Source organism: Serinus canaria, chromosome 12 (assembly GCF_022539315.1).
Source record: "Serinus canaria isolate serCan28SL12 chromosome 12, serCan2020, whole genome shotgun sequence".
Lineage (NCBI taxonomy): Eukaryota > Metazoa > Chordata > Aves > Passeriformes > Fringillidae > Serinus > Serinus canaria.
Window position 1 is genome coordinate 18,241,399 of NC_066326.1, and position 15,564 is coordinate 18,256,962.

A 15,564-nucleotide genomic window follows, 5' to 3' on the forward strand; every position below is an offset into this window, starting at 1 on the left:
TGCACTACAGTTCCTCCCAGTCCAGCTTGGAATGGGGGAAGCTGTGAACAGAAAACACCCAAGGACTGTGCCATGAGTCTGCAGTTTCTCACCTGTGCAGAAATGCTGTCCTGTTCCCCACTCTCCTGAACCAGAAGAATCTCTAGGAAAAAGACAAACCAAAAAAAAAAACCCCTCCAAGGCACAGAACCAAACTGATGCTGGACAAACCTCACAATCCTCTCAAAGCAAAGTGCAAATGATCCTTGAGGCTTCCCTTGCACCAAGTGCACTCACAGATCACACTCATCCAATTCCTCACTTTGAGTCACTCAGAGCCCCTTCAGCACTGGGCTGTTTGTGACTGATGGAACTGCTCCCACAGAAGGATGGAAGCCCTTTAAAGTCCTGCAAACATGGATTTTAAGTCCTGCCTCAGGCTCACTGCCCATCATTTGCCATAAATTTACACCACCAACAGCAGCAAAGTGCTGGTGATGCTGGAAATATTTCATCACTAATAACTTCCACACAAATAGCAGCACTCAAGTCTAATTCTGCTATAAATTCTGCTTGGTTTTTATTTAAATCAACAAGCTGACAGAGCCACCACCTTCCTCAACACTGCTAAAAAATAAATTCTCCTCAACCCAGCCTTGAAGCAGGATTTTTTTTTTTTTGGGGATCAGCTATCCAAAACAAATAATCATTGCATATTTATTCATGAGGGGGTGGCAGCCAGTACAAAATTCCTACTGAACTCCTGATACCAGAGAGGAGCAGTAAAAACTGCTTGGTGGCTCTTGCCTACACCAGGATTTGATTACAAAGAGGATTAGGGCAAGGATTTTAAAGCACAATATTTCTTCTGTACTAGAAATATCAACTGTATGGCCTGGCTTAATTATTGGAAGTGGATTAAACTAAACCACATCAAAGCAGCTGTTGCCAAACAATAGCAGAGCTCACAGCCAGGAGTGTGGAATTGCAGTTCCAGGCTGCCCTGCACACATGTGACTGATGGCACATGTGCAACGAGCATGGACTCATCAAAGATAACCCCTTCTGTTTTTAATGTGGTTCTCTATCAGTTTTGCAAAACACAAATCAAGGCTCAGCAGGTGTGGATTTGCTGCAAAGCATTAAAATAAAAGTTTTACCCAGGAATTGCTGGTGCCATTTGTGAGCTGTTCCCAAACCTTTCCTTTTCTTCTGGATGTGGATTTTCTCCTGCTTGCCCACAGCAGACCTTTCACTATATTACCCTGAGAGAGTGAGAAAAGACGTGTTTTTTCTCATTCTTTAGCACATTTTCAAACTGGCCTTACCTACTGGAAGGAAGTGTAAATGAAGTGTTCCTGTAAACCCACACACACAATGCAGAGTGCTTACAATAAAACCTGCAGGCACAAGCCCTGATCTCTGCTTCCCTTCACTCTTCTCTCCAAGTCAAGATGATGCTTTTAGAACTCAGTTTAGGACTGAAAGAGCAGATCCCAAACCCCTCACACAGATAAATAGGAAATGACAGTCCTCCTCTCTGCTTGAACAGCTGCTCACACCCCACAGGCTCTCCCTGTGCTCTTCCAAAGGCAGCCAAGCTGAGCCCTGAGCAGGTGAGAATCCACCAAACCCAGCCAGGGCAGTGCAGGGAGAGCAGAGGAACGAGTGCCGAGTGTCTCCTGGAAGCTGCAAAAATCAAGTTTGCAATCCCCCCCTCCTGTAAGGTTTAGGGCTGTGACAGCCATAAAACCCAGCATGGGTGCACATCACAGAGATGGTTATTCCTTCTGATCCCACCCCTGGAAAGATCCCAGCAAGACCTTCCAGGTGCTGCTTACAGATGAAATTAAGGTGCACATTGCCTAGAGCTCCTCGTCAGGGCAAACAGATTTTTAATGGCCTTTCCTCACTACTGACCAGTCAGAAATTAGTGACCAGGCTAATAATGACATCATTCTTTTGTTCTGGCTTCTGTTTTGCTTTTTAAAGTACAGCTCCACTCTAGATAAACCCAAATAACTGCTTCCATCCCTGTGGCAGGAGTGTAAATCCCCAAGTGCAGCAGCCACTCCTGCTCCATAATCAATCCTCCCCATGACACAGCAGTTAAACAAAAGTGCTGCATAAATCCTCCTTGCTAACAAGTGCAGGAGGATTTCAACTGCTGAAATTCACTTTATGGCTCCTGAGCTAAAGCAGAGCTGAGGCTGAAAGCAGCGCCAGGGTTAACCTGGCACTGCCCAGGATGCAAACTGGGCATCAGCTGGGAGCCACCCATCAGTGCTGGCCAGCACTCAGGGGCTCTCTCCTGGCATTCATTCCTCCCTCTTCTGCTTTTCTCTTTGCACTACCACAGTTATAACATTTCATTGCAATCATTAAATTGTTCTTGTCTCAACCCACAGGTTTTTGCAGCCTTTTTCTGACTGCTCTCCCCATCCCAGCAGGGCTGGATGTGAGGAGCTGTGTGGCCCTTGCTTGCTGGCTGAGGTTAAACTCATTTCTTTAAGTGCTGCCGAGTTGAAAACTGTTTGTTTTACACAGCTGATGGTTTGTGTACACAAAGACACTTCAGTGTTACTTGGCCCTGCAGGGAGATAAAGGATCCTCCACATCTCAAAGCATTCAATTGATAAATATTGGTAATATTGCTGCACTCCTGCTCGTGACTGGAATATTGGAAACACTGCAGAATTCTGTTTCAGACAAAGTTCACAGACATCCAAAGATCTCCATTTATCACTCCCCAGGTCAAGAAATCACACAATTTCCAGTACTTATAGCAGCACCACTGCTAGAACCTCAGGGAGAGCTCAAGGCAAACTGCTAAACTCAAGATTTAAAACTGACTTCCAAACTAACTTCTTCTTACCCAGAATGAGTTCAATGATGACAGCTAAATTCAAGATTTAAAATCAACTTCTTTTGACCCAGAACAAGCTCAAGGAAAACTGCTAAATTCAAAATTTAAAACTAACTTCCAACTTCTTTTTACCCAGAACAAGTTTAGGGATAACAGCTAAACTCAAGATTAAAACTAGCTTCCAAACTAACTTCATTTTACCCAGAACAAGCTCAGGTATAACAGCTAAATTCAAAATTTAAAACTAACTTCCAACTAGCTTCTTCTTACCCAGAACAAGCTCAAGGATAGCAGCTAAATTCAAGATTTAAAACTAACTTCCAACTAACTTCTTCCTACCCAGAAAACAAGTTTAGGGATAACAGCTAAACTCAAGATTTAAACTAGCTTCCAAACTAACTTCTTTTTGCCCAGAAAAAGCTCAAGGAAAACAGCTAAATTCAAAATTTAAAACTAACTTCCAACTAGCTTCTTCTTACCCAGAACAAGCTCAAGGAAAACTGCTAAATTCAAAATTTAAAACTAACTTCTAACTAACTTCTTCCTACCCAGAACAAGGTTAAGGATAACAGCTAAACTCAAGATTAAAACTAACTTCCAAACCAACATCTTTTTACACATAACAAGATCAAGGATAACAGCTAAATTCAAAATTTAAAACTAACTTCTTCTTACCCAGAACAAGTTTAGGGATAGCAGCTAAATTCAAGGTTAAAACTAACTTCCAAACCAACTTCTTTTTACCCAGAACAAGCTCAAGGAAAACTGCTAAATTCAAGATTTAAAACTAACTTCCAACTTCTTTTTAACCAGAGCGAGTTCAAGGATAACAGCTAAATTCAAGATTTAAAACCAACTTTTTTAACACATAACACGCTCAAGGAAAACTGCTAAATTCAGAATGCAAAACTAACTTTTTACCCAGAACAAGCTCTAGGATAACAGCTAAATTCAAGATTTAAACTACCTTCCTACCAACTTCTTTTTACCCAAACAAATTTAAGGATAACAGCTAAACTCAAGATTAAAACTAACTTCTTTTTACCCAGAACAAGCTCAAGGAAAACTGCTAAATTCAAGATTTAAACTACCGTCCAAACTAAATTCTTTTTACCTTGAACACGTTTACATCTTTGAACGCGTTCAAGGATGGCAGCTAAACTCAAGATTTAAAACCAACTTCTTTTTACCCAGAACAAGCTCAAGGAAAACTGCTAAATTCAAAATTTGAAACTAACTTCCAACTTCTTTTTAACCAGAACAAGCTCAAGGCAAGCTGCTAAAATTCAGAATGCAAAACTAACTTTTTACCCAGAACAAGCTCTAGGATAACAGCTAAATTCAAGATTTAAACTACCTTCCTACCAACTTCTTTTTACCCAAACAAATTTAAGGATAACAGCTAAACTCAAGGTTAAAACTAGGATCCAAACCAAGTAGTTTTTCCCCAGAAGGAGTTCCCAGAGGGGCAGGAGCTCAGGGCCAGCCCTGCTCCCTCTGGGCTGGCAGGGAGAGCAGGGCAGGCTGGGGACAGCACCCGTCAGAAGCTGCAGAGTGGCACAGATGGAAGGAAGCCTAAGTGGGAAGACTAAAGGAATGTAAATTCGAAGCAGATCCACATCAGCTCCCTGACATGCAAGTTGCACTGACTCAGACTGCCTCTGGACTCCTCAATCCAACCCTCCTACCCCGTGGAGCTCAAAATCAAACTGCAGTCTTGGGCTGAAAGAATGCATTGAAGCTCGAGACAATTGAGAGTATGAATTCAAAATATATTTTTTTAAATGCAGCCAAAAGAAATCCCACCCCTCCCCCAGGTCAAAATCATTGCAATGATTTCCTCCAGGAGTTCCAGTGCTGCTCATTTCACCAGGAATGGTCCAGAACTGGGGCAAACCAACCAAACCATCCCTGCCCAGTGGCATCTCTGGGAACCTGGTGCTTCTCCAGCAGCAAAGAGAACAGGCAAGAACAGCCAGACCAACGCTCCTAACAGAGCAGATCTGCAGCAGCAAACCAATCCTTTTATCCAACAGTCCAATCATTTTCACAAATATACACAGAACAAAGGGACCAAGGACGAAGAGCTGCATTCATCTTCAAAGGTGGTTTTGGGCACAGGAGTGACTTGCAAAAGCAGTTTGACATTCAAAATGCCATTCTTCTAGTCAGAAATCCAAAATACCATTTCTCTCCTGAGTGCACACTCTACTCAGAGAGCACCAAGGGCATTTCTGACTGAGCCTGCAGGGAACAATCTCCCCTGTGAACTGGCACTGCAGCTTGGGAGAACTGAAAATATTACCCTGACATGAATTAACCCATCTGAAACCCTCACCATGAATGGCAACAGCAAAAATATCACCCAAACAATACCAAAAATAGTACCAAAATATTACCCAAACAATACCAAAAATAGTACCAAAATATCACCCAAACAATACCAAAAATAGTACCAAAATATCACCCAAACAATACCAAAAATAGTACCAAAATATCACCCAAACAATACCAAAAATAGTACCAAAAGATTACCCAAACAATACCAAAAATATTACCAAAAGATTACCAAAATAATACCAAAAATATTACCCAAATAATACCAAAAATAATACCCAAATATTACCCAGATAATACCAAAAATAATACTCAAATATTACCCAGATAATACCAAAAATATTACCAAAAGATTACCAAAATAATACCAAAAATATTAACCAAAAGATGACCCAAATAACACCAGAATATTACCCAAATAATACCAAAAATATTACCAAAAGATTACCCAAATAATACCAAAAATATTACCCAAACAATACTCAAATATTACCAAAAATATTAACAAAATAATACCAAAAATATTACCAAAATATTACTCAAATAATACCAACATTATTACCAAAAGATTACCCAAACAATACCAAAAATATCACCCAAACAATACCAAAAATATTACCCAAACAATACCAAAAATATTACCCAAATAATACCAAAAATATTACCAAAAGATTACCCAAATAATATCAAAAATATTACACAATACCAAAATATTACAAAAATATTATTCAAATATTAACAAAAATATTAACAAAATAATACCAAAAATATTACCAAAATATTACTCAAATAATACCAAAATAATTTCCAAAATATTACCCTAATGATACCCAAAAATATTCCCCAAATAACGGGCAAGGTGAGCCTCTGGCTAGTGGAAACCCTGCAGCTCCCTTTTGCAGGCCCAGAAAGGCAATGCAGAGCTCCTTAGCAGGGATAAAATTTACCCTGAGAGTTGGCATAGCTGAAACCTTCCCAGCCCACTGGAGAGCTCTCAGATGAGACCCATCCCAAATTATCTGGGCCAGCAGCTCCAGCACCACTCCTTGTCTGCTGACAGTGCAAATGCACCTTGGCATCAATTGAACACTTGAATAAATAAATTCATATTTCTACTATTCATCTTTTTCTATCTGTGTGTATAGATGAGGTTGTTAAAGGCAGTCCCTCTCTCCTGCCAATCTGACTGCAAGGTGCTGGGCTGGCAGCTGAGGGAAAGAACCTCTGCAGGGCTCCTGCACATCTCAGTGGCCCTGGGAACAGCTTCCCACCCCCCAGGGCTCAGGAAAATCCAGCCCAGCCCAAAGCCAAAGCACTGGGTCCTGCAGGGCAGGAACTCACGTTTCTCATCGTCAGCATGGACCAGAGATGCTGCTCGGGACAGCACATCCAAGGGAGTCTCCATTCCTGGCTGCTCCTGCAAAAGTCAGAGGCAAGGTCAGAGAGCAAACTGAGACCCACACACCCAGGCTGGGGGGCAGCAATGCACAGCACCAAAAACAGCCCCAAATCCCACTGGGGGCTGCTCCTCTCTTGGTACACCAGCACAGGAGGGGTGCAAAGCGCCAGCGAGGGGACAGAGAGCAGCAACATAAATATATGTATCTCTATAAAAATATATTAAATATATATATTCTTAAAAAATTATATACAAATATATATAAATATATAATATATTATAAATATATACATTATATATTTATTATAAATATATACATTATATATTTATTATACTTATATAATATTTATATCTTTATAATATATAAATAATAGATAAGTATAATAGATGATAAGTATAATAGATGATAAGTATAATAGATGATAAGTATAATAGATGATAAGTATAATAGATGATAAGTATAATAGATGATAAGTCTAATAGATGATAAGTATAATAGATGATAAGTATAATAGATGATAAGTATAATAGATGTACGTACTAATAGATGATAAGTATAATAGATGATAAGTATAATAGATGATAAGTATAATAGATGATAAGTATATAGATGATAAGTATAATAGATGATAAGTATAATAGATGATAAGTATAATAGATTATAAGTATAATAGATGATAAGTATAATAGATGTAAGTATATATTTCTATATATTTATATAGAAATAAATATATTAAAAGTATAAAATTTATATCTATTTATATCACTTTATTTTTATGTATATCACTTTAGTTATTAATTATATTACATTTATATATTAACCATAATTTATGGTTAAATATAAATGTAATATAATTAATAACTAAAGTGATATACATAAAAATAAAGTGATAAATGAATATAATTAATGTAATTTAATATTACATTAATTATATTACATAATTAATGTAATATGCTTACATTATTACACTATTAATATAATTAATAACTAAAGTGATATACATAAAAATAAAGTGATAAATGTAATATAATTACATGTAATTTAATATTAATATAAGCATTTACACATTAAATATAAATTTATATTTATTGTTGCAAATTTATATATCAATAATTTAATATATTCAATAATATTTTAGTAAATATATTAAATATTATACATTAAAGAAAAATTTATATTTCAATATAAATATAAATTTCATATTTAATGTGTAAATGCTTATATTAATATTTATATATTAATATATATAGATTTATACATGAAATATAAATTTATGCTTAATGTGTAAATTTATATATTAATAAATTTATATATTAAATGCATAATAATATATTGAATTAATAAATTAACCATATTAAATATATCCAGAGTTCAACTATGTGTTTCCATAAATAAAATAAAATCATAAATAATCCTTTATTATTCATCATTTTATTTGATTTCTATAAACACACAGATGAGCTCTGGATATGTGAGAAACCACACAGAGAACTGGATTTTATTTTTTTCCCCAATCACACCTCAGTAGCTGCTTTTCCCTGGATTTTGCCCCTTATAAATTCTAATTAAGAATTTATAATTTCCCTAATTAAAAGCTCCTATTCCAGCACTACACCAAGCAACCAATAAAACTCCCCCGAACCCAAGGATTGCATTGCAGCTCCTCCAAGTTTCACATGAATGGATTAAATACTAAAAATAAAAAGATGTTTCAGTATGAAATTCCCAAACTATGGAAGGGAAAGGAAGGAAGAGAAGAACATCTTGTCAAGATGGATTTTACCACAAGGCCCACAACTTTTATGTGTTTCAAATAAAAAGGCAATTGTGAAAAAAATGGAGAAAGAGAAAAAAAAAAAAACCAGAACAAATAAATTTTGTTGAGGTTGTTCCAGAAAAAACTTAGCAGAAACTTCTCTCAGAGAACTGCTTACTGTAACTGACTTTACAGTATAAATAAAATAAACAGGTGGGGCAGAAATGGCCAGCACATGTGCAGCAGGCACACTGCCCCACCAACAAGCAATCTCCTGGGGTTTGCACTAAAATAAACCTGCCATCCTCACTCCCTCTTCCTAAATCAGACTGCAAAACACAAGAGAAAGGGTTTTAAACCATTTATAGGTTGGAAAAAATTGTATTTTTAAGCCTAAATCTTATCTATTTTTAGTTTAAATCATGAAATCCACTAGGATTTCCATAGAGCAAAGGAAGAAGGGACAAGTTTGAAATAACCAAGATTAAAACCTGGTAATTAACTCTTTAATTTAAAGACAATAACTGCAGGGAAGAGGTTTTAGGCCACAAGATCTTCAGCTTATTTTACTATTTTTGTCTTCATCAAACATTTCTTCCTTTCCCACTTGGCCAGAGCCTCCTCCCAAGCAAAGCAGAGGTTTGGAAGAGGGAATTCCCTGCATCCCTCACACCCTGATGCTTCATTTCTTTCACATTTTCTGGGTGTTTTGGACCTCACTGACCCTCTCACACCAACAGAGTCAAAATCCAGCTGGGAAAATGATTTTGGTTTGTCTGATCAGGGGCTGCAGCTACAGCAGCCTGAGGTAACTCAGGATTCAGAGCTAAAGCCCTCCTGCACTCTAAGACAATAACACTGATGGTTTTGATCAAGTCTTTAGGGGAAAAAAACCAACTCTGGATAAACAGTAAAGTAAAGGATAGCAAGAGGTCTTTTAAAAACAAATTGACTACATTAAGGTAAAAAATTCTGACTACATTGTAGTTGGAACTACCTCAATTTTCTTAATGCAATTCAGATTATTTTTTGGTACAATTTTTAATAGAGTTTTAATTTTTTTAATCTTTTTTTTTTTTTTCTTTCAGCTTTCCGGTAATTTTTAAATAATGGGAGCAGCAGATGCCCAGTCCCTTCCCAGACTGTGCTCCCAGTAAGAATGAACTGGTGAGAAGGAAACAGGAACCAAGCCTTGATGCAGCTCAGGAAATCAGACACTTGAAAAACAACTTGACTCCAAGTGGCCTCGGTGGAGCTTTGAGGCTCTGGGTGTCCTTAAAGCTCACACCAAGAGAGAGCTGCTGGGGCACCAGGGCCTCCTGCTCATCCCAAAACTGCCATTCCCAGATATCCTGGCATTTAGAAACTGAGAGCAAAAATTACCTGCAAGGAGCTGCACACTGCCAGATTATTTTTTAAATAGTGGTAAGTATCTCTTTATCTCTAAATTAGAGTAAAAAATCAGTGATGACAGTTCAGGAAAGAAATGCAGGTTGCCCAGGAGAGTGAGAGAGGAGGGATCCTCTGTGAGCCCTGAGTTTAAATCCCTGATTTGGTCAGGGCAAGGTCAGAGTGGAGCAGCCACACCTCAGAAAGGAAAGACCAAAAACACTTCCCAGGCTTCCAAGAAATCAAATTTTTAAAAAAATTAAAACCACAAACAAAGAAAACCACAAAAAAACCCAAAACAAACAAAAAAAGTCCCCAAAGCACCCTGTTAACAAGGAGCCTCCTGGCCAAGCCCAGCTGTTTCTCAGTGTGACACAAACCTGTCCCTGCAGCAAACCCAACCCTAAATCTTTGTGAGCCCAGCAAAGCACAGCTCTCTGCAAGAGCCGGGTAAGGGAAAGGCAGGAGTGGGACACGGGATAAAACTGGATCTCCCCTGGCTGCAGCTGAGTCAAAGAGCCTGGAAAGTTTCCCAAGTGAATCTCACCAATCTCACTGTAGCCAAGGTTACAAAGTCTTCCCTGCTGGATTCAGGAGCCAAAAGCACTTTCAGGAGCATTTGTATCTACTGTTATTTCAAATATTAATTTAATATCTTCTAAAGTGCTCTTCCCTATCAGCTCCTGCTCCCACACAGCGCTGCCCTGTTCTGCCCTCTCCCTACACAGCAGCAAAGAAACATTCTGCAAAAAAAGACAAAAAATGGGAAATCAGAGATGCCTGAAGGACTGACCTACACTGACCCACCTGACATTTTTTAATGCAACACCAGAAGCACACACCAGCCATCAGTGTAAAGAAACAGAACTGCATTTTCCCTCTCCTCCACTGCATTTTCCCTCTCCTGACATTTTCTTCAAGACCCAGAAACGCTCAGGGTACTCCCAGCTTTACAAATGCCTGCTAATGTTTTGGTTTGGTTTGGGGCTTTTTGGTTTCTTTGTGGGTTTTTTTTTTGAAGGCTCTAGGGAAGTGAAAGCTTCAGAAAATGAACAGCTGAGTGTTTTCAGGGATTTCTGCAGCACCTTGGAGCATCAGGAAGGGACAAACCCTGAGGCTGCTTGTTGGAAATTCAGGTCACAGGCAGTAGAGCTCCACTCACTCAGCCCAGAGACAATTAATTAATTAATGCCACCAAAGTTCATGTTCACAGGAGGGGATGGCAGGGAAGAGTGAGGTAAAGAGAAGAACTTTACATTTGATTTTGGGAAGGAAAAGGGAAAAGGGAAAAGGGAAAAGGGAAAAGGGAAAAGGGAAAAGGGAAAAGGGAAAAGGGAAAAGGGAAAAGGGAAAAGGGAAAAGGGAAAAGGGAAAAGGGAAAAGGGAAAAGGGAAAAGAAGCTGATGTTTGGGCAGTGATCTCACAGAGTTAGGATGGGCCCAGGACAGACCTGAGCTCCAGCCAGGTGCCAAGAGTGAGAGAACAGACTCTCGATGAGAACAGACAGGAGTGCAGGCACCACTAAAAGAGGAGAATTTCAGTACAATTTGGACATGGAATGCCAAAGAGAACTCACAGTGGCAACAGCAAAAATATTCCCCAAATAACACCAAAATCATTAGAGAACAATGATTTTGGGACAAAATGACACTGCCAGAAAGGGACAAATGACACTGCCAGAAGAGCAGCACACCTGAGGGACACCAAAATCACCCAAAGCTGCAGCTGCCAGGAGAGACAGGCTGACAGAACTGCCTGCTGCCTGAATTCCACCTGCAGAAATCACACAGGCAACACCGGGGGAGAGAGCAGGATTAATGAACAAAGCCACTAATTACAGCGATAATAAAGCAATTGACAGCATAGAGGGCAAAGTGGAGATAAACACAAGAGCAGGGAAAACAAGGTGAATTGACAAGAGTGGTCAAAAGCAGCCCCAAAAGTGCCCAAATTCATGGCCAGAAACGCCAAGGAGAAACAAACTCTGCTGATTTCAGTGGAGGAGAGTGAAACTGAAGAGGAAATCCAAACGCAATTGACCAGCACGAGCAGTAAATCCACACAGGGAAGGAGGATAAAGCAGAAGTTTGATGCAAAGTAGGCAAAGATGGTTTATTTTTTATGAGAGTTTCTTTCTTATTTTAGGAGAGAGTAAAGCATATTTGCCCCATAGGCACGTTGCAATCCATAATTTTCTCAAAGAGGGACAATACATGTAAATTTCTTCAGCTATGCTTGGAGAAGAGCTTCTGCTTGTGGGCAGGAAAATCCTGTGCTGAGATACCCGTGTGAAATGTGCAAGTGTGAAATGTTCAAATGTGAAATGTGCTCACTTTAGATCATGATTACCAACCAGACTGATCATTCCCTATTTACAACTCAAAATCTTGAGAGTAATTCAGCCTATTTGGCTAAATACACTTTTTTTTTTTTTTAAACCTCCTTTTTGGGGGTTTCTTTAAACCATACTTGTTATGCATGTGGAAAATGTGTTTGAACAGGCAAATCTTCAACCAGAAGCAACGATTTAACTCATCACACAGAAAATTAAAAGCTTAAAGCAGAGCTTTGGTATTTTACCTCGTGCTTTTTGTTGTCTTGTTACACAAATTCCCCCTTAACAAGGCAACATTTTAAGAAGCAAGCTCAGTAATTTTTGAAAGCTAAGAAATTCCAGGTGGGAAAGTCCAAGCTGACCTTGTCTTGTACCTACAAGATCACTCAGAGCATCCCATGTGTCACCCAACCTGCTGCAAACACATTATGAAACATTTAGGCACAGTGCAGAGAACTGAACCAAAGCTCCCTTTTCCAACAGAAAACTTCCAGGTGTGTCTGGAAACAAACCAATTAAGCCCTGCAATATGGAGATGCTCAGAAGGTTCTCAAAGCTGCTCCTGTGTAAATAAGAAATTGATGGTTTGTGGTGTGGATGCTCTTAATTAACCTGCCCCAAAGGGCTGTACAGATATTTTCTATCCTATTTTAGTTACCAGGTTAATTTTATAGCAGGCTGTCAGATCTCAGCAGCACTCTTGGGTGTTCAGCTCTGGCCCAGTTCCTGCTCTAGGCTGGGTCTAAAACCTGACCCCATCCCACAGAGGGGTTCCTGAGCAGGGAAGGAAGAGCATCCTGCCCCAAAACCACCCACCCCTGCCCCAAAAACACCCACCCCTGCCCCCCACACTGCTCCAGCCCAGGCAGGTCACTGGGAAAATGCAACTGTCCAACAGGCAGGCCCAAATTCTACCAAGAGCTGATGGGTCAGATCTGTACCTCACTTGTGAATCCACATTCTTGTAAGTAACCCCAAAAGCCTCAGGGCCTGATCCCCAAAAAACAGATTATAACTGTGTATCAATACAGAGAATTTAAGCAAAACACATTCCACATGAGAAGCCTCGCAAGTTCACAGATGGGAAAATACAAATAAAGGGCCTTCAAGTCTGGAGAAGAGCCTTTAAAAGTTTATTACTAAGGCAGAAAAGGGAGATTGCAGCCCAATTTTATAGTTTTGGATCTGAGGGTTCTCAGCAGCACTGCCTGCAATGAGTTTCACTCAGGTTTCCCAAACTCAGTTTGTTTCTCTGGAAGGAACACTCTTTAAACAACTCTCTGCTATAAAGTCAGAGAAAAAAAACTAACCAGATAAATCACCCTGCAGGAGGAATCCTGGAACTCTCGATCAGCCGAGTCCTCTTTGGTGTAATTAAAAAATGGCCATTATTTCTTGTTCCTGATAATCCTGAAGCACCGACACAGCAGAAAGGAAGCGAGCTGGCTTTATGGGCTCCCCAGCCCAGTGGAAAGGGATGTTAAATTCCCATTCATCCACTCTCAGCAAAGGGATGCACTGGCACCGGCGGGGACAGCTTAACTCGGGGAATTCATTCCTGCTGATCCCATCTGGGGAACACGCGGCCAGCGCTGAAGGCTACAGAAACATCCCTGCCCACGGAATAGGCAAGAGCAGCGCCAAAAGCCTTCCCAGAGCCCTGGGACGCCTTCTGGAAGGTTTCATCTCCGCTGCCCATACGGCACCGGGGACTTTCCCTGCAGGAAGAGCAGATGGGCGGGAGCCAAGCTGCGAGCTCCGGCCAGCGACAGCGTCCCGGAGCTGCGATACCCCCGGGCACGCTCCTGCCGGGCCGGCTCCGCCCGGTGCTGCTGCCTGCGGAACCGGCCCCGGCCCGGGGGGAGAGAGCGGCACCGGCCCCGCCTGGATCCCGACACCACCGGGAGGTTCCCCGGCCGCCGGCAGCGCCCGGTCCGGTGCGGCTCCCGTGGGGAAAGCCCCGCAGCGCGGAGAGGACGGGCCGGGGCAGCCCCGTCCCAGCTCTGTCCCAGCCCCGTCCCACCCGCCAGCGCCGCTCCCTCCGCCCCCGCGGCCACCTGTCCCGGCGCTGTCCCCGCGCACTCACCGGCGCTCCGGGCGGTGCCGGTGCCGGCAGCGCGGCCGCGGCGCCCCGCGGGCCGGGCCGGGCCGGGCCGGACCGGGCCGGGCGGAGGCAGCGGCGGCGATGCGGGCCCGGGGCAGGCGCGGCGCGGCTCGGCTCGGCTCGGCTCGGCTCGGCTCGGCTCGGCCGGCGCCGCTGGCCCCGCTGGCTGCGCGGGCCCGCCGAGGAATCCCAGGAATGAGGGAATTCTGCGGCAAGCAGGTGGGGAGCGCCGCCCGCCCCCATTGGCCGCCCGCCCGTGACGTCAGCGCAATTAGGGTAATGAGGCGCTGACGTCACATCCTCGCAGGTAGGGAGCGCGCGGGCCCCGCCCCCGGGTAGGAGGGACACGGGGCTGGAGGGTCGAGGGTTCGAGCCCCGGGCGCGACACCGGGGACAGGAGATCACGGGCGGGGACAACGCTGCTTCTCTGCCCCCCTGCTCCAACTCCCCCCGCAGGAAAAACTACAGGGAAACAGCACTAAACTAAACCCCCAGGAAAACAACAAAAACCCCTCCCTCAAGAGCAAAGCCCTTTTTAAAAGCAGAAAGGCGCGTTCCGAGGTAAAGCACGCCGTCACAGCGTGTGACAGAGCGGCTCGGTGTCCCCAGGCACACCGAAACACTCAGGAGTGACGAGTGTCAGAGCTGCCGTGAATGGATGGGGCTCACATCCCATCTGACGGGAACTGCTGCGAGCAGCTCCGGCACTTTCCTGTTTCCTGCTCGCCCTGCAGCGGGGCTTTACCGAGCCCTTCTCCCGCCGTGACTCACCCAGCCTGGGAGGAGCTGCCGGCAGCCGGCATTGGGTGAGAGCAGAGCTGAGCCCTCCTGGCCACCAAAGTGCTCCTCTCCCTTCTGCCCGTAGGGCAGGAGCTCCCCGGAACCGCTGCACAAAGCGGCAATATTCCCGTTCCCATTTCCATTTCCATTCCCGTTCCCATTCCCGTCCCCATCCCGCCCCCCCGCACACCGCAATGCTGGGGAAGGATCGCTCCCGTTCCCACCGTGCCAGCACAGCCCTGGGCATTCCCATGGCAGCGTCCATGCCAGGGGTGCCACTTCCAGCAATTCAGGACCAAGTCTTGCTAAAACTCTGCCTGGTCTTGCTAAAACTCTGCCTGGTTTAGCAGCGTTACCAGATCAAGCTGTCGGGCATCTGGAAGAGCCACTTCCCCAAAGCCAAGGCAAGGTTTCTCCCAGAAGAACCTGGGGATGCTGTTCCCAGGATCACAAAAAGGAGTTCCAGAGCAGGAGAGAAGCGCTGCAGTGATCTGGCGGCCACACTGAACATCGGTCACCAAACTGTCACAGACCTTTTTTATGAAAAATCTTTTTGTTAAGATTTCTTCTCTTGAGAAGCTGAGAGGCCTCGGAAACACAATGTAAACAATAATGATC

The 15,564-nt window shown here is 42.7% G+C and overlaps 1 protein-coding gene across 2 annotated transcripts in view; it reads right to left on the bottom strand.

The window, feature by feature from the left end:
- Positions 1-14,171, bottom strand: part of VGLL4 (vestigial like family member 4) — an 85,367-nt gene extending 71,196 nt beyond the window's left edge. The window contains exons 1-2 of one of the 2 annotated variants that reach the window (XM_050979218.1): positions 14,149-14,171; positions 6,524-6,599 (exon numbers count right to left, since the gene is read on the bottom strand). In XM_050979218.1, the coding sequence (XP_050835175.1) occupies positions 6,524-6,587 (64 nt within the window). In that variant the 5' untranslated portion in view covers positions 6,588-6,599; positions 14,149-14,171. Of the gene's footprint in view, positions 1-6,523; positions 6,600-13,372; positions 13,394-14,148 lie in introns of those variants that run through there. The other variant, XM_050979219.1, reaches the window with a different exon arrangement.
- Between the last annotated feature and the right edge of the window lie 1,393 nt (positions 14,172-15,564).